We start from the raw sequence: 24828 nt of genomic DNA on the forward strand, positions 1-24828 counted from the left end.
ATGTAAGAAAGTACCCCCCGTGATATAACCCACCAGACCCGTAATCTTTCCCTCGATGCCAAAAGAAACGACAATTGTTCCCGTCTCCATGGCATTTCCAGTCTAGGGAACTGTACCCACTCTTTAGACAATGTAATGCTGCTATTGTAAGAAAAGAAAAAAGGGATGTGAAAGTGATGATAATGGTGATGAAGGGAAAAAATGGTAGTACAAGAGATTGCCAAACACCGGCGGTAATACGGTCATGTAGAAGCCAATAGAAAGAAACAAAATACAATGGGATCCCCTGATATGGAAGTGGAGATCAAGCAACACTAAATACCGACTTATTGCGAAAGCCTGTTCCCAATGAGTGTACTGAAGCTCTTGCCCGGCGGTCGTGGATCCTTGCCAGAACCAAGATAGAATTCGCATTGGAACTTGAGGCACTCGGTTCCGCGCGAGTCGTGGTAGACCTGCACAATATCGCCAGTGTGCAAATGACCAAACAACGCACGCTTCTTTTCGTCTTGCTGTTTGAGATGCTTGCCATTGATAGAGATGCCGTGCGTAGCGCATGTCCAAATGCCGACGTGCAGGTCCTGCAAACTAGTCCAATCTTTGCCTTGCTGGGAGAGATCGTCAACAGTCCCCTGGGACTGACCACTGGGCGAATAGAAGAAGATGATGAATGCAGTCTTTGGGACACGCGTGTCGCGACTATGCTCATATACAATAGTGTTGTTTGCAAGACGACCCCACGAAGTCTTACTTTGAGTGATGTTCAGTGTGAGGTTGGGAGCAAACGAATCTGGCGTTGCAACAAGCTTGCCCAGTCGCCTTGGAGGTGGGCGGAAATCCAGCTCAGCGGGGACAGACGGTATCTCAGCAGCAGGAGAAGGAGCTGCAGCAGCACTTGACGCTGCTGATGTTTCGCTTGTCCGTGACACCCCTACTGTATCTGGGTATGCAGATGTCTCAATTGCGGCATCCTGATTGATGGATGAAAAGTCATGCCCGCTTATCTTAGAAGCGTATTCCAGATTGTGTGTATTTGGATCCCTTGGGTCGTAGTAGTAGGATGCAGTAACCGGTAGCTCAATCAGACGGTTCATCCCGGATGGCCGTGCTCTTGGAGTCGGCTCACTCACTTGACTGAATTCTTTAGATGACTGGTCCAGAGAGCTGTGCTGAACGACTTCTGGTGTTTTGGGTGTTGCCGGCATGGCGGGACTTTGCGTTCGGGAGACAGGAGAATGAGGCGATGTCATGTTAAGATCTCTTACTAAAGATTCGGTGCCCAATAGACTAGAAGACGACACACCACGATCTAGACGTGCGGGTGCGGTGAAAGGTCCTTCATAGTCTGAGCCATCTTCAGTATGGCTCGACTCTGCAGCGCCGTCATTCTGCGCAAGCTGAATAGATTCCTCGCGTGATAGAGCATCGTTGGCGTGCGCACTTAGTACTCCTGAGCTTTCTAAAGCAGACTGTCCAATTTCACCAAAGAGAGGCCGCCTGGGTGTCGGCATAACCTGAAAACTCTCACCCTCAGGGACTAAATGAGATGAAGCAAAAGAAGGCTCCATACTAGATTCGTCGCGATCCCTGATCTGATGGCGGGGGTATAGAGGGTCGGCACGGACTCGCTTTGGCTGTCGCTCTGTGACAAAACCCATGAGTTGGTCATCGTAGAGAACATCAGATTCGTCTTCCGACTCTGGAATCTCTTCTTCTTGAAGACTGAGTTGCGACAATTGTTGCTCAGCTTCTTCTCCCTGTTCCTCTTCCTCCTCTTCGATGATGGACTGCAAGGCGGGATCAGCAGGGATTATGGCGCCGTCCTTGAGCCATGGATGGTTCAGGCAATCACGATCAGTCGGCCGTTCGGAAGGATCTGTTCGAAGCATTTGCGTTAAGAGGTCGATGCAGGCTGCAGAAACACCTGCTTTACGGAGTGGCGTTGGATCGAGTGGGGTGCCCATAATGTTATTGTACATGGCCTCACCGGTGGCGTCGGCAATGCCCTTAAATGGTGGCTCGCCGCAGAGTGCATACCAGAGGACACCTCCAAAGGACCATATGTCGACCGAGGAACTATAGGAATGGTACACCTTGGCTCCACGCCGGCGTTTGGTGCCCTTTGACTGGCCGTTGAAATCAGGAAAAACCTCTGGAGCGCAGTACAACAAAGTACCGCAAAAGGTCTTGAGAAATGTTTCCTCGTGCTTGACGACTTTTGACAAGCCAAAGTCCGAAAGCTTGACGGTGAAAGGATCAAGATCGGCGATGAGAATGTTATCAGGCTTGATGTCACGGTGAGTGATCTTAGCTCGGTGCAGATAGCTCAGGGCATTCAGAATCTGTTGAGCCATGCTCCTGGCAGTCTCCTCCTTTATCGAGCCATGCTGATTGAGGTAGCCTTGTAGGTCACCTTGTCGGACATACTCCATGATGATATACAAATAGTCGCCTTGGTCGTAGTATTCGACAAACTCTACAATATTAGGGTGCCGAAGATGTTGCATGATCTTCATTTCGTTGTCGATCTTCTTATCAAGCATGCCGTTCTTCATGAACCGCCGCTTCTCGAGTTCTTTTGCGGCTAGCAGTTTACCAGTCATCTTCACTGCGAGCTGATAGACGGTAGCAAAAGCACCTTTGCCAATTTGGCCTGCCTGGGGTTAGTATAGGTCAGACTTGGGAACCGATGACACACACCGATGATGTTGTAGTATTTCCCGCCATCCCATTTCATGGAAGGCCCACCATACTGTTTCGCCACTCGTTGCACAACTTTGCTCTTTTCCTCACCAAAGTCAGGCGTACATTCTGTAATGAAGTTACGGAGGTTTTCCCGGAAGCGCTCCAGATGAGACACTCGTGAAGGAATGCGGACGATGAACTTGATCATCTCCGCATCATTGGAGTTCTGTATGCAGATGATGGAGCCGGAGCTCAGCATTCGGATCTTGCTAAAGCGTGCGTCTTTGCACTTGAGAAGGGCTTCATCAACAATAGTGCCGTTTGTGGACATGTCTTCGAGCATAAGCAGACCGTCCATGTTGATGTAGATTCGGAAGTGCTGGTTGCTGATCCTCTTTCCAGAATCCTGGCCAAAGATGATGTCGGCGCTCTGATGGTTGCGCCCGAATATGAAGCCAAGCTGCTTGAACTTCAACTTGTTTGCGGACGAGAGGCGAAGGGCAAGGTCGGCCCCGGCACGAGAACTGCGTCCAGATTGGTCTGGATGAGGGTTTATTATGAAAGTTTCTTGCTCCTCAGCATCACTAATTGATTCGCCCATGGAGTCGACAGAATTCCGGAACAGTACATGCTCGGGCCTGTGCTGTGCCGCATGCTCGACAATCTTTATGGCAGTCGGTGTAGCTGGATGAAGAATGACGAGGACATCTGAGATGTCACAGTCGTTCAAGCCCGAGTTGTTCCTACCTAAGCGACGAGGGTCCAGCACTTGCTGTGTGGAGGGTTGAGTGGGCTGGGAAGGCTCATTCTCCATTGTGGCTCAGAATAATGTCCGTAGAGCAAACGGAGGGGTTGAGAGGGCAATTTATGTATCTGTGGAGGGCAGATAGCGCGTTGCGGGGTATCGCGCAATGGGAGTCTAGCGGGGACTGTCGCTTGCGCTGAAAGCAAAGCAGGCGATCACTTGGGCAACGTAGGCACGATATGGGGCCGTGCACGTAGAGGGTGAATGAAGCAGACGGAAAGCGACCTTGGGTCACAACGCAGGGCGGCTTGAATCTAGCCCTCGAAATTGCGCGATAGTTTCTTTACGTGCTCCAAGTCAATGGGACGTAGCAGTGAGTCATGAGAATCAAGCTGCGACAAGTCCGCTCCTTGACGTTTCTTTTGCGTGCTCTGCTATAGCCAGTCGTTCTGTAGTGCACTAGGCAGAGACTTTGCTCAGGCCAGCACTTTTTCAAGAATTCAAATGTGTGCCTCCTTATACTGTCGCGGTGAATATCTCATTCGCGTCCTGGAATCGATGCGACGCCGAAGAGCGAAATGGAGTACGCACTGACGGGTTGAGTATTGGTAGGCAGCAGTCAAACAGCAAAAGCAGGGACGGCAGATACGGTTCGCATACGTCGACACGGCGAGGCGGACGTTTGCCTTCTGGAACAAGGCAAGGAGTGGAACGATTGGAATAGGATGGGGTGGGGTGGAATGCGGCGGAGGGTTGCCCTAGGAACAGGCTCTATGACAGAGGGTCAGCGTGAAAGTGCCTCGCAGACTAGTCCTTGGCGCGATTGCAATTGAGGCCGATACACACCTTGCTAGCAACAAAACCAAAGCAGACGAAGACTCGACACGTCAAAAGGGAATGAAAGTAACTTTGGACCTGTCGCGCGGCTTGTGAGACTTTGGGAGCGGCCCGCGCGCGTCCCGTCATTGGCTGTCTTCCGGGAAAGGTGGGTCGCCCCCTGCGCAAGGCAGCAATCCGCTGTCTGATTTCGCCTCATGAGTTCAGTCACGTGTTTTCGCGTCACCGCGTAAAGAGCAACTTACGCGTCTATTGACGTCATCTAGCTGCTCACTATACAACCCCCTCCTCGATGACATTTCAGGCCTTGTATATACTAAGCATGACGGCCTGTTGCTATTCAAAAGTCTCCTTGGCTCAATCATTTGACAGCAGTTCACTCAATCACAATGTCGACCCACTTTCGTGAGTCGACCTTTGCGCCTCCATCCATCCACCCATCCAAGTAACAGTCGCCGATGATCTCGTACTTAGGCCTATACACTGTCTCCTCCCTACCCACATCAAACACGCCATGGCCCAGTGGACGTAAGACGAATGGTGTCTTTCCTCCAGGCAGAAGGAATAGTTGGTCTCCAACAGCCATGTCCGCTGGGCCCAGCCCGATCAGCCCATCACTGCAGATCAGCCGTCGCGACAATGTCGCGATGCTCACCGACCGCTCTATACTAGGAATCTGACTCTTTTCTCTGTCCGCATACAAGCCTACACTAGTTCCGTAAGCGGTTGTGAGTTGTAAGACCAAATCTTGGTAAATCATTTTCCATACGCCACCTTCCCCAATCATCCCCTTAAGGACTGACATCTTCAGTCCGGAGGTTTGCATTAAGTCAAGCAGTAGACTGTACACAAGGTTGCGGTCCTCCAAGTGCATGGGAATATACACGATGTCTGGTGCATCTGACAAGCCCTTGTCCGGTGCTGTCGGCCATACGAAGAGGAAAAGACTCCACAGCTCCGCTTTGCTAGACCAAACCCCAGCTTTCTCTCTGTTTTCTGCACTGCTGAAAGGTGACATGTTCGAATATCTCATCCATGTTTCAAAAGTGGACATGTCTTCCGGCAGTACTCTCCGTGTGCTCCCTGTGGTTGCGTGTTCGTGGATTACATCGGCGCACATGGTCCTCCAGAACTTGAACAGGGGAACTCTCTGTGATGGCTGCATACTCTCAGTATGCAGCGAAAGCCTCTCCTCCCCGAACGGTTTCGCATATCGCAGCCACATATGACACCATTGTAAGAGCGTGTGCCGGCTGCTAGCAGGGTCGTCTCCCCACATGATCTCGCCCACCTCCTCCACTCGCATAATTCTCATGCCTTGTAAGCTGAGTTTCAATTCTTCAAGACTTCCCATAAATGGCATAGATGAGTCTCGAAAAATGTATTTGAAGCTTCTCGTCGGTATTATTGAATCCGGTGTGGCTTCCCTTTCGCATGCCTTGTAGTATTTTATCGCTTTTGCTCGCAAATGATATGTATGACTTCCCGGCGCACCCCAATCCGGAACCCACGATGGCAAGTCACTTCTGAACTTTCTTCCCAGTTCCGTACTAAATACTGAAAGCGATTTGGTCGAGTATATTGATTCCAGCGTTGCTTGGCGATAGACTTCTTTTTCGCTCAGTGAGTAATCTGGTGTCAAGGGTTCTCTACCAGGCACAACTTCTGCCATGCTAAGGAGAGCGAACACCTTGTCTTTGGGGTCAGATGCCTTCCTATCTCGGAATAGCCTTAGTAAGTCCAACAAGCTCAAGTAAGCCGTTTCTGACTGATCAGTATGGTAACGCCGTCGAAGATCCTCTATCTTTGACATGGTCTCGAGACTGTTGCGCACGACAGCTTCTTCGTCTCGAGGCAATTTTTGGAGAAACTCACGGCAGCACGAACTACTGTGAACTCTGTACTCCTTTGCAGCCCGAGCGAACATTATCCATGGCGCAGAGATTGTACCGTACAGAATAACAACTTGGGGAGGAAGTGCCACCTCTTGTATTACCCATATTCTGGACCACCAGGGCGTAAATGGAGCATGCATGAACATTCGCAGTGCCTCGAAAAAATGCATACTGTTCTTGTAGCTCTTGTGACCCTCGGAACTCGTGCCTGCTTCTTCCTGCCCACCATGAGCGGGCAATATTTCATGCAAGTGGCTGGACTCGCTCAACTTGAAGAAGAACTCAAACACGTCGTATAGTCCTGGTTTGTCACTTGGCTTCAAGGTGGTTTGAGCATGGGCATGCGTGCGATATTTCCCAAAGTCTAGAATAGATGTTGGCTCAGTCAATGCTCCAACAGTGCTATCAAGGCTCTGTCCCAGGTATACAAGACATTCTTGACAACTTGCATAAATGTGTCCCATGAGTTGGACCTGGTGAGTCCTTTCTTCGCCATTCGCCTGGTCAATACATCTGGAACAAAAGGCACGACAGGGTTAGACCTGAACTGTAGAAACATGAGGATCAACGGTACTCACAACGCATCAACCCAAAGGACTAATACTCTGTTGTACTTTGCTCGTAGGTGTCTCAACGCACTCTCCAGGTTCAAGGTCACAGGATAGCTACGGCCATTAAGTCGGACGGATCGCTGGTGCAACTGTGAGCCCCATACATAGGATAGTGCTCGGTATCGCGCGAATTCGATCTTGGCGTTGGAAAGTTCGCAAACGATGGGGTCGGCCCATCTGCCAGGCTGCAGCCACAATACTCTGATCTCGCCTGCTCGAAGCGGATCACCAGGATATGTCGGTTTTGTTGGCACTCTCAGCGCACTTGAAGGTGAGAGGAACATGCTTCTCTATCCACATTGAGTTATAATGGTACGAGGCCTACCATAGGACTGGGCGTATAGTTTGGCATGGTGCTCGAGAGGCTAGCTGAATGGCGGGCCCTGTGTACGTATATGTACTGCTCCTACCCCGCGTCATGTCAGGTCTATCATCAACCAATAAACGACAGAACAACCCTCGCCTTGCGAGACACGCTAATAGAAGCAGATATGGTGCTTTCAAGTGCGAATATCAGTGTATTCTACCACTGATGTGGTGGTCCAAATTCACTATCCCATTAATAGGACAGGTCGGTGGAGAATCCTCACCCATTCAAATCTCCCAAGTGGAAGCCATCAAACACGATTATATGGAGGCATTTGTCATACTTGTTTTTCAATAAGGGAGAGCGACATCATCGAAATCCATGTATGGGTGTGGGGAAAGGTGGAAACATACTCGAAACATGTGCGAACTGCCCATCTCTCATGGGTCTTACCCGATGCGGCATAGCTCGACGGAAGTGACATCTGGCTCCAACCAGACTACAAGAAGTCCGCAACCAGCTCCACGTAGTGTGCCCTCAATTGACTTGACGCCCCTCGGCGCTCCCGGCAACTACAAACATGAGAGGTCTATGGGCGCTTCCGGCCGTGTTGCGCATCGCGCTCGCGAGCCAACATGCGTTCAGTGTTTTTGATGACTTACTCGCTTTTCCCCAGGTATGACGCACTATGACCGACATCATAGAACTACACGCTAACATGCCCCGAGTATGAGGTTTTATGGCCAGACACATTTATCACCGAGAATGAAGCGACTTCCCTTCTTGCAAGCGGATCACCCAGCTCGAGCTCAGCGACACCAGGATCACAAGAAACACAGGAACTCTCCAAGCGCGATAAGCCGGTTGCGGACACAACACCCATAGACGATGCGCTGGAACATACCTACGAACCAGTAGTATTACACGGACAACGATACTTGTGCAGCATACCTATAATACCTGAAGAAGTCGCCCAGAATGACACAACCTCTGCGGAGGATGCAAAAGCAGAGGAAGAGAAGGAGCTTGTACGCGCAACGGACCGTGGATGGGAGCTGCTTGAGGGCATGCGAGACAACTGCATATACTATCTGAGCGGCTGGTGGAGTTATAGGTTTTGCTACAAGGGCGAGGTCAAACAATTCCATCAACTTCCACCGGGTCGCGGAGTTCCCATATACCCGCCAGTAGAAGACGAGAGCGTACACAGCTTTGTGCTTGGAAGATTTCCTACAGAAGAGAAGAGCAAGAAAGCGAATGCACGCAAGACGCTCGGCAATGAGCAAGGCAGCAAGGAGGGCTTTGACGACGAGGGTGATGAGGATGAGGGGGATGCCGAAGCAAAGGGCTTAGAGTTGCCCAGGCTGGAGACAAAAGGCTCGAGCAGGTACATGGTCCAACGGTTATCCGACGGCACCGAGTGCGATCTGACCGGTAAACCACGCAAAATCGATGTTCAGGTGTGTACTCCGACGCGATTGCATTATGCCTTGTCATACTGATGCAACATCTAGTTCCACTGCAATCCGCAGTCGGCTGACCGCATTTCCATGGTCAAGGAAACGAGCACATGCTCGTACCTGATGATCGTCGACACACCCCGTCTTTGCCACGACGTTGCATTCACACCACCACAGGAGAAACTTGCTCACCCCATCATCTGCGAGCCCGTCATAGCAGAGTCAGAAGTGGAGTCCTGGATTGCCGTGCAAGAATCCACCAAGTTGGCTGCAGCTGAGCGGCTCATAGCCGCCCAAAAAGCTGCTGATGATGCCAATACGAACCCGCTCCGTGACATTACAACTGGCCTTGAAGGCTCGACAAAGCGCGGACCTATCATTGGTGGTATCGAAGTCGGCGCAAAGAAGCTTGTCGGTAGCGAGGGCAAAGTCATCGAGAAGTCGCTCGTTGTGGGTGGTGGCAAGGAATCTTTCATTGTTGTAGCCAGCAGCGACGGAAAGCAAATGACCAAAGAAGAGATGAAGAAACACGACATAGGCAATCTCAAAGATGTAGAGACGTTCAAGAACACCCTGAAGAAGAAGGCAGGGAAGAAGGGATGGAAACTGGTGCTTGCAACTACGCGTCAAGGCAGGGAACTAAGAGGCATTATTGATACTGAGGATGACGTCGGCGAGAAAAAGAAGAAGAAAAAGAAGGACTCGAGCAAGGATGGAGACGAGGAGACTGCGGGTATGGGAAGAGAGAAGGAACGAAAGAAGGATACTCAGCAGGAAGATGAAGAAGACGTCCAAGAGGGGAGTGAGGAGGAATACAAGGATGAGTTGTGATGTACTAGATTCTGCTTCACTGCTTGTAACCATTATGTAGCCTTTTTTACGGATTAATGATTAAATACTTTTGCATTTGCTTTCAGCAAATTCTCAGACGCCCCTGGTAAAGTAGGGTACATACTTTTTCCAGCTTCACCAAGACTGCAAGTTTCCCACTCCACATATTCAGCGTCTCCAACACAACCAACAACACCCAAACACCCCCCCCTCTCCCACCCATCCTTCTCAATTCAATCCTACCTCCCCTCTCCCTCCCCTCCTTTGACTCACACCCCAACCACACCCAAAGTCCGCGCCCGAAAGACCAAAAGCGGGGCGCACAGAGGCGCAGCAACGAAGGACTACACACTTTTTGCACGCGAAACAAGACTAAACCGTACAGGGACGCATGTGTAAGTGTGCAGGTTGGAACTCGTATATGCGGGTGGGGCTGTCTTTGCTCAGCCACGGTGGGTTAGTGCGTGGTCGGTGAACGAAGGGGGGAAGGAGGGATGGGGGGCAGATAGTGGAGGTGGGGTCGGGCGTGGGTAGGGAGATAGGCGGGTGTGGGATTACGGATTCTGGACGAAGGTACGATGATACGGGGGACTATTTCGTGTGGGCTGTTAGGATGATTTGGTATGTTGGGGGCTGGGAGCTGGAGGAATGGTACATTGTTGTTTCAACCGCGCGTCAAGATATGCAAAATCCAAAACTCTGTAGGAGAATCATATATTCGGGTGATGATGATGAGATATACTATCAAATTCGACAACGCGATCTAATCTCGGGGTTGGAAATAGAAGAGAAAAAAAACCAGAAAAAAGGGAGAGGGGGTATCCAGCTATAATGACCGTGCACCAGCATCATGTCTTTCCAAACAAAATCCTCAAAACAAACGTCGCTCGCAATGAGCTGCGATACAAACAAAACAAAAAACTATTTGGCTATTCCCTTCACTCCTCCTCAGACTCCACATCACTTTCTACAATAGCAACCCTGCAGGGGTTACCATCACCAATGCTCCAACCACTTCCATTTCGTACAATGAGACCCTCATCGAGCAAATAAGACTCAAGTCTCGTATCCTTATACCACATAGCGCAATCAAGCATATCAGCTCGACTCGCATGATCCTTCTCAAGATGGCGTCCGATATGCTCGATGCGCTCATCCCAAGAGTTTGCACCTTCGAATTCGCAGTTGCAAAAGAGGCAGCTGGAATGCTGAGGCGGGTCGCGTAGCCAGCGGTTGCAGCGGTTCTGGTGCTCGGAGAGGTTGGCTTCGGTGACAGGGTACTCCTTGGTAGATTGGGGAGACTTGTCTTTGGGGGCGGCGTGCATGCGGCGAAGGTGCTGGGTGAAGAGGTCTTTGCGGTTGAAGTCGTTGTGGTATAGAGCGTCGTCGTCTGGGTCTACCGACGGCGGGCAGAGATCGCAGCGCCAGTAGCCAAGCTTAATGTGTTGGGTACTGACGTGCCTCTTCCACTCGTTCTTGGAGACGAAGTCGGATTTGCAGCCGTATACAGCGAATGGGCAAGGGAAGGGGCGGCGATAGTCAGGGTGGGTGCTCAGGTCGATAGGACTCTGGGAGGCTTTTGAGGTCCGGCGTTGTTTCTTCTCGGATTTGATCGAAGTCGTAGGGCTTGACGCTTGTGAGTCCTTGCGAGTGTGTGCGCGACGCTTTGATGTACGACTAGAGCTATTGCTCGACACTGTCGACCTTTTCCTCTTATTAGACCGACTAGACGTCGGACTATACTCGGAATCTGAAATGGACTCTTCAGGGAAATCGATTGGTTCGACTGGTTCAACTGATTGAGCGTCTCGTGTGGATAGGCCAATTGCCGAGTCTGCATAGGCTGTGTACTCTGTTGTATCTTCTGTCTTGACAGTTCCTTGCTGGTGGTTAGGGACGGCCTCTTGTTTGACATTACCATCTTCGACTTCCTCTGCAACTGCCTCCGTCACGGGGGTGTATTCGAGTTGACGAAGGGTACAGTTACCTGGAAACGGCGGAACGTCGACCTGGTAAGGAGCATTATGAAATTGCTCGATCGATAAACAGGGGAACGAGGTCTGAGGGTATTCCATAGGACCAGTGCATGGAGTAGCATGGTACATGTACGGAGACCGCAGCTCGTCCTGAGTATTCTGACTGGTGTTGCCAGAGGATGTGCAGTCAGGGGAAGGATGTCGAAGGCTGTCCGATGGGTGCCATTGGTGCTCTAGATGTGCTGTGTACTGGTTGTATAGGGGCATGTTTGCCTCTAACATGCCGCTGCTGAAGGGGTACATGTCGTCCATGAAGCGCTGCATAGGTGGAACGCTGATGCTGCCTTCGCCAAAGTCATCGAAACAGATGTTTTCTTCCGAGGGATAATTTACTACATGCTGCTTGTATGGGTACATGTAGCTGTCGTGGTTTGTGTTCCAGGTAAAGCGAGACTCCTCCATGTGTGTTTGCGACAAGTCTCCAAATTGGCGGGTGTCCATGGTGAACATTGGGACAAAATCTGAATGTAGGGTTGAAAAATAGTTGGACTGAGTGAAAATGTTAGAATAAACATTTCTGATATTGCTCGACATTGCTAGCTTACTCTAACCGTATCCAGAGATGCCCTAGTTCAAGATATCACTTTCTCTGCGATGGCACAGTCTGCAAGTCAAACCGCAAGAATATAAGGGGACCAGATAAAAGATAGCAAAACCAAAAGAGGCGGAGCAAGTATCAGGAAGGTGGTGGAGATCCAAGGCAGCAAACCAGAGTAGTTTGCTATTGGGTTGCACTGCCCTCGAATTCCGGTACTATGGTGTACCTCCACCCTCAGGCTCTCATGGTCCACAGTGTTTTATGCCATAGAGTCCTCGCAGAGCCGCATCACAGCCACCAATAAAAGTAGAGTTGCCTTGGCGTGTGTTCATCTTGCGCGCTTCAGCTTCACCGGTGGACCGGGCCCCCTGACCAGCTGTCAGCCACCACCTATTTTACAGGGCTCTGGCTCCTGCCGTCTGCCGTCACGGGCGCATAGAGTGTAAGCCCCAGGGTGGAGCTGCAAATCAAAAAAGCAATCTCGTTAGTCTAGGTCGATCGCTGCCGTATGGCGATACGACGAAGCCAACCTGAGTCAATGAGCTGTTCCGCGGACAGCGTAGCTTGCAGAAGGTGTCGGAAAGAGGGTACGGGCCATGCGCACGTTCAAGATGTCAACCCGCAGGCCCACCAGTTTGACCGTTGGGGGCCAAAAAACGAACAAGTAAACGGACGACGCGCATTCGGAGGACGAACCACCTACACGACAGTACCGACATCTCACTTGGGAGGCCGCACATAAGGGTTCGTGGCCAGTCGCTGCCGGGCTGCTCGCCCGGGTGACCGGCACCAAGGATGCGATTGTTCCGAGGCCTATATCGCACAAGCGATGGCTGATGGGGAGCAAAGAACCCGACGAAGAGGAAGCGCCATTGCCATTGTGGGTGGAGTGTGGAGGATCAGAGGGTGGAGGGGTGGCATGTTTGATTGGAGCTCACCGCAGCACAGCTCATCAGAATGAGGGGCGCGTCTCGCCGAAGACGACTCTATTTGGACATGGAGATAGGATAGAGCATGGTTTCCCGGACAGTGTTTCCCGTGGCTTGTTTAGGATGGATCCGTCTGTGACGTTGGCCGTGTATACCGTATGGTGAAGGTAACAAGAGTACGCCTAGGCTGTCTCAACATTTGTGTATTCCGTACGACTTGATGGAGTTGCCTGACAAACTAGGCAGTATGGTGCGTTGGCGAAGGCGCAATTGGGGGCGGAGCATGGCATGCTGTGATGGTGACCGACGAGTGGCGGCCAGGCAACATGGGCTCTGGAGGACTCGCTTGCGGGTCAATGCGCCTCTCAGGTCGAGGACAACGCGCCTGGAGGACCATCTGTTACCCCTGCGTCGACATGTGGACACACTGAACGCGGTTATCGTCAATCAGGAGTTTCTTCTATTTGTCAGGAGATTATCAGGCGACGCAGTGCATAAGTCGAGAAAGTTTCAAGCTGTTGTGATTAGTCCCCTCGCACAAGATGCCTTGGTTGGCATTTGGTCCCGTAGGCGTCCATGTTGGTCCGCAAGCCACGGCACCACTGCCCCCAAAGTTGTGCGACTGGAACATCATGTACGGCACTCATGGAATCACTCCTCTTCGGCCAGGAATCCAAACAAGGTATGGTTGTCGCTGGATAAATCATTTTTCTAGGCCAGTCCTCGATACTTAAGGACGCCACTTGACTACAGGGCTAAGTGACAGCTACTAGTACCTAGCACAATGTAGCGACATCACGCTCCAAGTTTGGCAACCAGTCGGTCTTCGATTCCCTCCAATATCCATCGGTGCTCCAGCACCTCCAGATTCTCGGCTTCATTGAGGAAGAGCTTGTCAGGGTCTTGCTCGGGACCCATCATACCACCCGCGCCTGGATTCGCCATGGCCATCTGTTGTGAAACCTGGTTGGCAGCTGAGGGCCCACTGTCAGCTTGAACTAGTAGTCAGGCGAATGTCTACTGAACACGTACCATTGTTGCTTCCCAGGATAAAGTTATAGACGGGTTGCAGGCCGAACAATGTCAGGAAGTACCAGGACAAACTCGACACCCATCTAACGTCGAGGTCACGAGTACCGACTCCAGACTGGAGCATCGACTTGAATTGTGGCGTCAACGGGAAAGGTAATTTCACTGTGGAGTAGCGCCGGTTAGCATATATCCATATTGCTTTTCCAGCACGGGAGATGCAGCAATTCGATGCGAAGCCATGACTCGAGAGCGCAAAATCAACAACCGCTCGCTTTCCCATGTATACAGGAGCCGAGCCGAGCGGAAGTCGGCATAGCTTAAAACATTCTAGAGCAATAGATCCGAGGTGCCAGCTGAAAATACCCCAGACCCAAGGGCCTGGAGATGCAAGCTCTGGAATACGAGAAGCCATTGATTTCTCCACAACCCGGCGCCTCAGCAAAGGAAATCAGCACTTACTAATAACGAAGCCCGAAAAAAAGGCATTGATCCAGCCCATAATCAGCGTCTGCGGAATCATCATCGTCATCTGGCCCTTCATCATGCCCATCATGCCTTCCATTGCCGCAGGATCACTCATGGGATTCGGTCTAGGCTTCCCCCTCATCTCAGGCTCCGCGAGGAACTTTCCCTCCTGGAACGCCTGTACCATGTATGCCTTGCGCGCCGCAAATGAGGCGGGCGAGATGACGTGCGCGTTTGTGCGCAGATTGACGCCGCGGACGAGCGAGCGCTGCTGGCGGATCTTGGGAAGGTCTTGCTTCTTAGGCGTGGATTGCAGCAGCGTCATGGCGTAGTGGCGGAGGATACCGGTAAGGACCTTGAGATGGGCGTCAGACTGTGGTGCATCATGGAAAATTGTTGAAAATGGATCTGTACCATGACGACGGTGATGGGGAGTAGAATCCACCAACTATAGTAGAAATATTAGCAGCCGTCTTTCGTCGCATCAATGCATCATCCACCACAGGTCGTGAACAACATACAACAGGGCGGGATCCCTATGGATCGTCTGGACTACGGGCTGCCCCATGGTTGGCGGGAACAGGCGAATTGCGCGGGATGGGCGAACGTTGAAGGGAGGGTGGAGGGGCGATGTTCAAAGTCGATGGTTGTCGTTCGGCCCAGAAACGAAGGTCGAGAGTCGAGAGCTACTCCGCCGCCCGCTGAGGCTCCGGCGGGACGACCAGGGTCCGCGCGCTTTGCCCTTGTGGAAAGGTGTCCCATCCACCACGAGCAACGCTCATCACCAATTCCTCCTCCGCAAAGAAAACGAGCGCTAGGCCCTGCGATTCTGAGCTGTCTGTTCCCGGTATCTCTCTAACCTAGTTTGTGCACATCAACTTTGAGAAAACAAACATGTCGGCAACTCAGAAAATCGCAGTGCACTCGCTGCCAGGTACGTTACGCGGGATGCTCAATGTTCAGGAATCTGCAATCCACGCATGCATTATATGTACATTTATATAAACACGAAACACTGACACATACTGTGCACAGATCTCAAGAGCACAACAGACGATGCCCTCCCCAATTACCTCAACAGCCTCAAGTTCAAGCAAATCCACACAAGCACCGACATACGATTAGTCCTCGGCTACACAGCCGTCACCATCGCAGGCGCCCTCTTCTACTACGACTGGAAATTCGGCTGGGAAGCCAGCAAGCCCTTCACTCTCCCCGCCGTAGTCGCCTACTTCGTGCTCAACAGCATCTTCACCTACTGGCTCTGGTTTGTAGAAAAGGGCCTCGTGTACGAGGGCGAGGGCAAAACAGGCAAGGTACGCATTCGACCACCTCCCAAAAAGAATTAACAGGAAGAGACCGAACTAAAAGGTGCCAAAGCTTCGAATATCGTCGTGGACAAAGAAACACATTCCCATCTACGAATGCGACGTCGTATTCACACCTGCCCCGTACGCTTCGAATCCTAAGCAGACGCTGCATATTCGCGCGCCAATGACGCGCTGGTTCACAGAAGATGGTTACTTTGTTGCAAAGCCTTTCCAGCAGTGGCTCGCGTCGGAGATCCCGGTCGTTGGCGCTGCGGACCCGAATAATGTGGTTGAGGAGATTGGTAGGGGAAGTGCGAATATGGACACGACATTGAACCTGAACAGCTCCAATGCCGTTGACATTCTGCAGCAGCTCAAGGCTAGCGGGGCCAAATTCGCGAGCGGCGAGGCCCAGAGACGGAGGTAGACGTGCACTATGTTTCGGAGAGCACGGAGTTGAAATGTGCAAGGCATCGGAGACGGACACTTTTATTTGTAGAAATTCAATTGGGAGCATTGGCTATGGCCCGCTTCAGCTTTTGTAAAAAAAAATCAAAATTGGTCGTTGATGATGAAATGAAAATAAAAGAGTCAACCGAAACCCTTTTCTTTAGGTTGGAGTGTCATATCACATGTGTACACATACAAAATACCTCCGAATGCTCATGACGTGGAGCTTTTAGTGTTTCCTGAACTATCCAATCTCATCTTATTTTCCTAGCGCCCCCCCCCCCCCCATCTACAACTACTCTTGCTCCAACATGGGCAACACTTCGAGTTCTCGTTGTATAATTCTCTCAAATTCCTCCCTATCAATACCCGAAGCTCTCGCCAGCCGGAACAGACTCTTGATGTCTGTACTGATGTGCTGCTTGATGGCAAGCTCCGCTTGACTAGAGCTTTCTGCTTTTTGTTCAAGCCTCTCAATCGAGTTGGAAGACGCTGAAGAAGACGGTCGGGGGTGGTTTAGTGCATTGGCCGCCGTGTCTCGGTCTTGGTCGACCGACATTTGATGTAAGGCGCTGTCGTAACTTTGGATACCATTACCATTCATCAGCCCGTTTGTGTGGGCTGATGCAACGGACGAGTCGTAGCCATTGGGTCCGAGGTTGGATGTGTCGAGAGCTTCAGTTTGGGTGTAGTTGAGAGCGTTACCATTCAATGTAGACTCTCCTGCAGCTGGGCTTTCTTCATCAGGGTCATGTGCGTCAAGTGCTGGCTGGACCTCGGAAGCGTAACGCGCAAAATACTCGAGTTCTGATTGCGTGGGCCCAACTTGCGTTTGGCTATTGCTTATCGGAGCAGGAGAACGCCTAGGTTGTGGTGTTCTCCCAGGAGTTTGGTCATATGCGGCCCAGTATGAGCCATCATCCTCGTCTTCCTCTACGGCCACTTCTGGCTGAAGGGCCACTTGCTGGATTTTGACGCCGTTGCTCTTCACGGTGCCAGACTTTCGCCTGAAGCCAGCTTCATTTGCATCGGCGACGTTCTTGAACCACTCTGTGCCGTCCTCGGCGTCTGCTAGCCCTCTCAGCTCCGCCAGCAGCCAGCGACTTCCCCCTTCACCGCCTGTGCACCAAAGGTAGGTAGGTATAATTCCATATTCGCCCAACACCAATCTTGCATGTAGTGTCTCGGCGTCTGATCTTCGATACAAGATCTCGTCTGGCTCCTCAACCTCGATTTCGCCCGAAGAGGGATGCGGCTCGACGTCGATCTTCTCAATGGCTTCTGGGAGCCGAGACGCCACTTCCTGGTCCCAAGACAGCAGCGGAAGCCACTCGCTAGAGGATAGAAGCTGGACACGCTGGCGAAGTATGGGCGAGAGAAGAGGAAGAAGACCTGGAGGCACGTCTTTGGATGCCTTTGCTGTTGCTAGACAGGCGAGTAACGGTGGGAGAAGCTCTCTCGAGTCGGGCCGTGGGATGATTTCGCTGATTCCAGGCATGATTGGAGTGTGAGTAGGTTGAGTAGTTGTAAAGCTTGACGTTTACTGTACAGAGAAGCAATGGGGTGCTCTTAATTAATGCAGCGCACGTGGTGTTGAACTGTGCAGCTGACCAGAATACGGTGTTTAAAACTTTAGGCGTTGCGAGAAAAGGTGCTATGTCTGAGACTGTCCGTTCTTTTTCTTGTCAAGCCAGATGTAGTGCTATCGGGCCCGAAGCGACGGAACACGGTCGTGGTCGGTGCTGTGACAGCTCACAATGTAGTGGAGAGTTTGTTGCGCTCTGTTTGTGGTGCTGGGCTAGTCTGGTGATGCTGTCACATGCAAGTGCAGCCGCTTGCATACAAAAGAAGCTCTCTGAAGCGGGGGATGGTGCGAGTGGCGAATACTGGACTGTCGCAGATGGTTCGCAGAGATGATAAAGGGAGAAGAAGAGAGACGAGCAGCAGCAACCAGAGGCACTAATTGTGGCATTTTGACAGCAACCTGGGTTGGGTAAGTAGACAAAGTGGATGCGTTGCTGTTAGCCTCCGTTCCGCCGAAGGTGGATAGCCGTTTCCGCTGAAAGCAGAAGGGCCGGTTGCGCCTGCCCGCACGGCGATATGGAAGGTGCGACTTGCTGCCGATATGGTTAGCTTGGCCTGCCGCCATAGATCTGGTCAACCATCGACAGAGCACCAGATTGCACTGCTCGATTGCAAACACAAGCATCTTGAATCAAATCATGCGTTCCACTTTAGCTAATATGTACCCGAGATGCGGTCCGAGCTGCTTCAATGCCAATCCTGCGCCATGGTTGTACTGAACCGAACCAGACATACTCTACCTACATATGCACACTCTGCACAGACAAACACGGTACAAGATAAGCAGCCTCAAATAATATCAACACCATCACCATCATCACCACATCGACATTCACAATGACGTCAGCTTCTTCTTTGAAAAGCCAAACTTGGGAAGGCTGCGGGTACCTTGCATCCCTCAGCAGACTGAGGCACCATGCCACGATACCGTATCTATACCTTGGGCTCTGCTCTGCTGTAGTACACCTTCCTCTCTCCGACCTCTCCACTCTATTTATACGTGGGCGCGAATTGGCGAGCAACTGTGTGCCGGCCTGATACAGAATTCCACCAATGGCAGGCCGGCAACTCGGCATCTGCACTGCCTGGAATTGCATGCCACCTCGCCAGCAGTGTGTTTCAAGGCATCTCACAATGTGGCTTCCGCTTTCATGACACTTGCCAAAGTTTACTGCTTGAAGGCTGACATGCTCGAAACCACCTGGCTGGAACCACAGCAGTGCGTAGTAGTCTACTACTCAAGACAACAGGCCGTCTTGCCATCCTTCCGACAGGCCCCACCATCAGCCGCTAGTATTTCGCCATTCGCTCGACGAAACCGGGGCTCAGCGACGAACTATGTAATACCTCACCCGCTCGCGACGTAGCTAGAGAGGCTTCATGCCCGTGCGTGGCTGATGGCGCCGATGCAATGTCATCGCATCGCGCATCGCAACATGGACATGTGCGCGAATCGGCAAGGCAAGACAGCGGCTCAAGGCCGTCAACGTGCCACGAGAAGCGTCTGCTGCCATGGCACCCACTCCCCGTGAGGCCCAATGCTAAGCCAGGCATATCTTTATATAGCACCCGCAGCGGCTGCAGACCCGCTAAGCGCCAGCGTATGCGGGCGGGTAGGTGGGCAGCGTTATGCGGACAGCGCGAAGGTTGACCTGATCGTATGCTCCAAACATACAGTGCTGTCCAGAGTGGCGTCGTTGTTGACCGAGGACACAACAGGGCCGCCCGGGACCATACACAGTACCAATTTCTCCATGTGGTTTGAGGCGGAGGCATAGCCACCCGCTCACTCCATAGTCGGCCCCCTGCTCCCGCCTCTGTATAGCATCTGAGGCTGTGCCGTTTGCATCAAGCTTGCCAAGACCCTGTCACGCATCGCCAAATCTGCCTCGAGGCGCCAGTCAAGCTCACAGCTGCCGTCGCATCGTCGCGCTTGTTTTCACCCATCCTGCTTGTTACTCACTGCTTTCCAACCATCAGGACACCCGGCGTCCGCATTGCCTCCAAAACACGGACACAGGCCCGCTTGGCGCGCATTCCCCTCTACCCCAGTCTTACCATTTTGAACATCTTGGGGAATCAGCCTTGACCGGCTCCTCTTACTTTCCCACGTTGCTGCGGCTGGCTCCACTGTCTACTTCGAATTTCACCCTGTTTCCGCCAACCGACTCCTCTTCGGAGACTTGCCTTGTTCTTTTGGCACTTGCTCGCACTCTCTCCCGAGCTTCTCATTCTCCGTCTTAGGCCCGTCCCACCTTGAACTGCCGGCACCGCCTCCAGCCACAACGGCTCCAGGATCCCCTCCTGTACAAGGCAGATCGCCAACCGGTATCAAGGTCCCAGCCGCCTGGCCTCCCTCGCCATCGGTCACGCCGCGACATTTTTCTGTCTCGATTTACCCTACAGTCAATCCATTTGCACGTCTGAAGGCGTTGCGACACTTACCCCTCCTCTTCTGCCACTGTGGTTTTCGCATAACTTGGATTGGTAACCCATCAGGCAGCACTATGCCACCCTGAATAGCCATACAGTGTCACGTTACCGCTCCGCACCATCGTGTTCGTCGCCACCCTCTGTGGATTGCTGTGATCCAATCTACCATTGAGTCAGCCTTTTGGTCGCCCAGCGCAGTCGGACGAACGATGCAGGTCGATACTCATACACAGCCTTTCCTAGATGCTCGCCGCCAGCAACGCCACCTCCAGGATGTACAGGCTAGCGGCTATCATCCCGCACCTACTACCAGCAATTTCCTAATGCCGGAAGCGCAAGGCGCATTTACCTTCTCTGCGGAACCTGCTTCCATGGTATACGATGCATCCATGGTCTCATCCGCTACTCCTGGGCAAGACACCATCCTCACACCTAATATTGGTTCTTCTCTCGACTCGTCGTTACATCCAGATATGTCATTCCCACCGTCAAATGTCTACAATCCGTCGCAAAACTACCACCTTTCCCCAGGCTCCTACTACGCAAATGGCCAAAACATCTCGCCTGAACAGTCAGTAGAACAGTTCAGCTCCGAAGCTGGGTACACGAGTGACCCCAACTATCAAGATCTCAGCACATGTCCGACTCCAAACTTCGGCGGACAAATCCTTGATGAGTTTTCTGCTCTCAATTTCGCCGACAGCAGTGCGACCAGTAATTTCCAGTCTTTCCAAGGAAACGTTGACATGTCAACTCTGACCACTGGTTCACTGAACATGTACAATGCTCAGCCAGCAATGACTCATTCCTATACTTCGCTGGATCCGCGCCAGCAATTACTATCACCCAGCGCAACCAACAACTCTAGCCCCGCATTGGGCGATGAGAGCTCTACGTTTCCTTCAACGCAGTATAACGGAAACATATCAACGCCACCGAACCATGCAAGCCATCTGCAGCACACGACACCTACGAAACAAATGCAAAGTCCAGCACTAACAAACAGTCCTGGCAACGTGCCACCGGCCAACATTCAGCCCCTCACACGCCAATTGACAAGTCCCATCGTACGGGTTGAAAATTATAGCAGCAGCAGAGAAGGATCGCCTTCACGTTCAGATCGTAGCCGATCTATCGGCAGACTGAGCTTCAGTAGTCGCCATTCTGGGAATCATTTATCCCCCTACGCACATAATGATGTCTCGGAGAACGAGTCAGACACTCCAGAACGAACATATATCCAGCCAATGGTCAATAGGCCGGAGCGTAACGAAGATGGTTCATGGCTGGCACCCGGAGCATCTGGCCAAACAGGTCTTAGTCCTGATGATCGCCTAAAGATGGGAGATGCATGGATCCCCAGCATTGAGGAGATTGCCGAACAGCGATCCAAGGAAGAAAAGAAACTGGAAGTGCAGGAATGGCTCACCAAGAGCGAAGTCGGGAGTGAAGCAGGCGATGTGGCACCCGCAAACAACCTCCTCAAGCCAATGACCGGCAGGCGTCGGGCGAAGAGCCATAACGACATCCAACGGCAGGCTTTGTCTAGCAGCTTTGGTCTCGGCGTCGACACAGACTTTGGCCGTATCGATGATACAGGTATACCCGGTCCGGGAGTATACATTGACGAGCGAAGCGACTTCGGCGATTACGATTACGAAGATGATGAGTCTCTAGAGCCCGAGTCTCCTCCTGCCGTCATCGATTTCGGTACAAGTCACGTCGAGAACTCGTATTTCCCGCCTGTTCATGAGATCGATTTGAATGCCAGTGCCATCGTAAAACCTTGGGTCGATGTACCTTCGGCAGCACCACAACCATCAAGCTCCGGCCGCTATCAGCCACCTACTTCAAATGCTGCCATGATGCGATTTCGATTACGAGCAAAAGATATTGAGCAAGCTTCCCTGGCCGCTACAGTGGGATCACGTCGTCTTAGTGAATCTGATATTGGTAGTCTTCGTGCTTCACCCGGCGTCGCAAAATTGATCGAACCTGACCCAAAAAGGAATAAAGAACGTCAACGCCGACCCAGTTTCCTCGAGACCATTCTCCCTAAGCGGGCGCCAAGCAGTCTACTGAAACGCAAGAGCAGCATCCCTGTTCAACCGTCTGACGCATCCTCGGACAAGTCAAAGGAACCTGTCATGGAGAAACCCAAGCGTATGAGTAGTTGGGGTCGTCCCAAATCACCACGAGTAGATACCAATCTCAGCAGTCACAGCAAAGAATCCGGCCCATTGAGCTCTACGGGCTTGACTGTAGCTCCAGCGGGCCCATGGTATAAGGGAGGACCTAGGAGCGTTATTAAACGTAGTAGAAGCAGGAGTGACATTGGCAAGTCACCTGGTCTTGCAGAGCTAATGACACAGCACGGAGGCCCTCCAATGCCCATGCTTGCCTCTCCTCTTGCAGATACAGAGGCCACGAAGCCCTCTGCACAGCCAAGTCCAGCTGGAGATGACGATGATGACGACCACGATCCAGTGACAATGGACCTAACGGTTCGCACCGATCCGATTATCCCAACGTATGAGGGCTTCAGGACAAGCACGCGACAGCTCAACCCACGCCTTGATGACTTTATGGTTGAACGTATTACCCAGGAGCAGATGAGGAGATACAAACGATTGCTGGAATTTAAGGTGAAGCACTTGAATTCCGTACAGAGCAAAAAGTGCCCGTCAGGCAGCTTTTGTACGGACTTGGGTGGAGAGGCAAAATTGCTTCCTCCACGAACAGGAGCGAAAGATGCCGAAGCTCCGTTCATTGGTTTCCAAGTTACTGCCCCTGGCTCTTCCGATGATGATGGCGAGCACATGGTAGAGGGAAATATTGCCCCTGCTGCATTCCCATCAGGGGTACCGCTTCCTCCAGTCAAACGTCTTCCTGCTGAGTTTGAATGTCCACTATGTTTTAAGGTGAAGAAATTCTACAAGCCTTCCGATTGGACTAAACATGTACATGAAGATGTGCAGCCCTTCACATGTACCTTTCCAAATTGTGGAGAGCCAAAGTCATTCAAGCGCAAAGCTGACTGGGTTCGCCACGAGAATGAGCGGCATCGTCAGCTTGAGAACTGGACGTGCCAAATTTCTGACTGTAACCATGTCTGTTATCGTAAAGACAATTTTGTACAGCACCTTGTTCGCGAGCACAAGATTGCCGAGCCACGTCAACGTACAGGTCGAGCTGGCAACAAAGAGGCCCCAACAGCCAATGATCAGGGTAAGATAGATGTCAACCCACATTACAACGGTTGCTGACAGTTGAGTAGAAGACATTTGGTCCATTGTTGAGAGCTGCCGGCGCGACACTGTAAAGCAGCCAAAGGATGAGCCATGTCGATTTTGTGGCAATATTTGCAATAGCTGGAAAAAGTTGACTGTGCACCTAGCGAAGCATATGGAGCAAATCAGCATGCCTATCCTACCGCTCGTGAACCAGAAGCAGCTCAACGCCGACAGCATCATTAGTCCCATTATAGAACTTCCAGAAAGCCGCAAGCTGTCCATCGCCTCTGCCCGCTCACCCATGGATAACACTCTACGATACAATCCCAGTTCGATATATGCGCCTGGCATTGGCCCCCAGAGTCTCTATTCTCACGATACGAAGCCACAGGTGGCATCGACTACGATGCAGACATACCCGCCGCCACAAATGGTCCCACCATCAAATCACATCAACGAATACGCGAATTATGTCGGTAATAATGCTGGAGGCTATTCTAACCAAACTTATCCCGGGCTTCAGGTTCTCCCAAAGCCCCACAATGGCTATTCCAACGTGCTGCAGATTCCTAATCAATCGTACCAACACAGCAACATGCAGGGTGGAGTACAGCAATACGGCATGACACCTGTGAGCACTGTCCAGCAGCAACAGGCCATGTACACAGACTCTCCGGTTGATACGAATACCACGCCATTTCCTTCTTACTATCCACAAGACCCACAGGGGCTAGCGACTGAGGTGCCTGGCATGAGTTTCGATAGCAGCAACGAAATACATTACCAGCAGGGCAGCACTTATCCCGCCATGTCGTACCCAGCGGCACAACACAACTACGATTACTCGCATCAGCAATAGAGATTATAGCTGGGCCTGAAGGGCGTTTGCGTTTCGCCAACTCTGATTTCAGTTTAGAGAGTTATTTTTGGGGGGGCTTGTTTTTGGCAATGTTTCTTTTACGATATCCATTCGTGCGCTGGAGGGTAAATTTGTGTTCATCAAGCGAGCTAGGCTTAAACGTGTGGAGATAGCTACTGTCCCTATTTTTTCAGATGAGCTGCTTTGTACATTGCGTAGGATAATGGTACAATAGTAAGCTTGAATGGCTCCTAGACATGCACGGTTCGATCCCACTGTACTACGTGGGAGCGTTTCCATTTGGAACTCGTGACAATTGAGTGTTTGTAGCGGGTGACGTGCGAAGCGCAAAGATGGAAAGAAAGCCGCAACCAAGTGGGCTCATATCGCATTCTCACTTGTGCAGGACGCCACGGCGCCGTGCCCACCACCATGACCACGGGCCGTATGCACAGCGAAGCGGCAGAGTCCTCTATGCTCAAACATGGCGATTAATCTATCGAGGCTACCCATCCCATGCGTGTGGTCCCACGCACGAGAGCGGCATGCAACATCCGCGCGGTCGCCCAGTCCGAGTTTGACCAAGTG

The 24828-nt window shown here is 51.8% G+C and overlaps 9 protein-coding genes across 9 annotated transcripts; 3 read left to right on the forward strand and 6 right to left on the reverse strand.

Moving 5' to 3' along the window:
* Nucleotides 1-326: 326 nt before the first annotated feature.
* Nucleotides 327-3499, reverse strand: COCCADRAFT_102510 (uncharacterized protein; the record flags this gene model as incomplete). Its single annotated transcript, XM_007716550.1, has 2 exons — nt 327-2653; nt 2701-3499. The coding sequence occupies 2 exons, from the start codon at nt 3497-3499 to the stop codon at nt 327-329; spliced, it is 3126 nt and encodes a 1041-aa protein (XP_007714740.1).
* Nucleotides 3500-4643: 1144 nt separating this feature from the next.
* On the reverse strand, nt 4644-7057 carry COCCADRAFT_38876 (uncharacterized protein; the record flags this gene model as incomplete). Its single annotated transcript, XM_007716551.1, has 2 exons — nt 4644-6675; nt 6741-7057. 2 exons carry the CDS (start codon nt 7055-7057, stop codon nt 4644-4646), a joined length of 2349 nt encoding a protein of 782 aa, XP_007714741.1.
* Nucleotides 7058-7660: 603 nt separating this feature from the next.
* Nucleotides 7661-9371, forward strand: COCCADRAFT_28228 (uncharacterized protein; the record flags this gene model as incomplete). Its single annotated transcript, XM_007716547.1, has 3 exons — nt 7661-7756; nt 7809-8540; nt 8595-9371. 3 exons carry the CDS (start codon nt 7661-7663, stop codon nt 9369-9371), a joined length of 1605 nt encoding a protein of 534 aa, XP_007714737.1.
* A 938-nt stretch (nt 9372-10309) lies between these two features.
* Nucleotides 10310-11848, reverse strand: COCCADRAFT_7070 (uncharacterized protein; the record flags this gene model as incomplete). Its single annotated transcript, XM_007716539.1, has 1 exon — nt 10310-11848. The coding sequence occupies one exon, from the start codon at nt 11846-11848 to the stop codon at nt 10310-10312; it is 1539 nt and encodes a 512-aa protein (XP_007714729.1).
* Nucleotides 11849-13669: 1821 nt separating this feature from the next.
* Nucleotides 13670-14939, reverse strand: COCCADRAFT_102555 (uncharacterized protein; the record flags this gene model as incomplete). The annotated part of the gene is made up of 5 exons (XM_007716552.1): nt 13670-13848; nt 13907-14068; nt 14366-14726; nt 14786-14819; nt 14893-14939. The coding sequence occupies 5 exons, from the start codon at nt 14937-14939 to the stop codon at nt 13670-13672; spliced, it is 783 nt and encodes a 260-aa protein (XP_007714742.1).
* Nucleotides 14940-15265: 326 nt separating this feature from the next.
* Nucleotides 15266-16108, forward strand: COCCADRAFT_102520 (uncharacterized protein; the record flags this gene model as incomplete). Its single annotated transcript, XM_007716553.1, has 3 exons — nt 15266-15305; nt 15407-15687; nt 15752-16108. The coding sequence occupies 3 exons, from the start codon at nt 15266-15268 to the stop codon at nt 16106-16108; spliced, it is 678 nt and encodes a 225-aa protein (XP_007714743.1).
* A 318-nt stretch (nt 16109-16426) lies between these two features.
* COCCADRAFT_28232 (uncharacterized protein) lies at nt 16427-17629 on the reverse strand (the record flags this gene model as incomplete). Its single annotated transcript, XM_007716548.1, has 1 exon — nt 16427-17629. The coding sequence occupies one exon, from the start codon at nt 17627-17629 to the stop codon at nt 16427-16429; it is 1203 nt and encodes a 400-aa protein (XP_007714738.1).
* A 254-nt stretch (nt 17630-17883) lies between these two features.
* Nucleotides 17884-18340, reverse strand: COCCADRAFT_28233 (uncharacterized protein; the record flags this gene model as incomplete). Its single annotated transcript, XM_007716549.1, has 2 exons — nt 17884-17943; nt 17975-18340. 2 exons carry the CDS (start codon nt 18338-18340, stop codon nt 17884-17886), a joined length of 426 nt encoding a protein of 141 aa, XP_007714739.1.
* Nucleotides 18341-20357: 2017 nt separating this feature from the next.
* Nucleotides 20358-24240, forward strand: COCCADRAFT_7074 (uncharacterized protein; the record flags this gene model as incomplete). Its single annotated transcript, XM_007716540.1, has 2 exons — nt 20358-23376; nt 23426-24240. The coding sequence occupies 2 exons, from the start codon at nt 20358-20360 to the stop codon at nt 24238-24240; spliced, it is 3834 nt and encodes a 1277-aa protein (XP_007714730.1).
* Between the last annotated feature and the right edge of the window lie 588 nt (nt 24241-24828).

Source organism: Bipolaris zeicola (genome assembly GCF_000523435.1).
Source record: "Bipolaris zeicola 26-R-13 unplaced genomic scaffold scaffold_144, whole genome shotgun sequence".
In the NCBI taxonomy this organism is placed as follows: domain Eukaryota; kingdom Fungi; phylum Ascomycota; class Dothideomycetes; order Pleosporales; family Pleosporaceae; genus Bipolaris; species Bipolaris zeicola.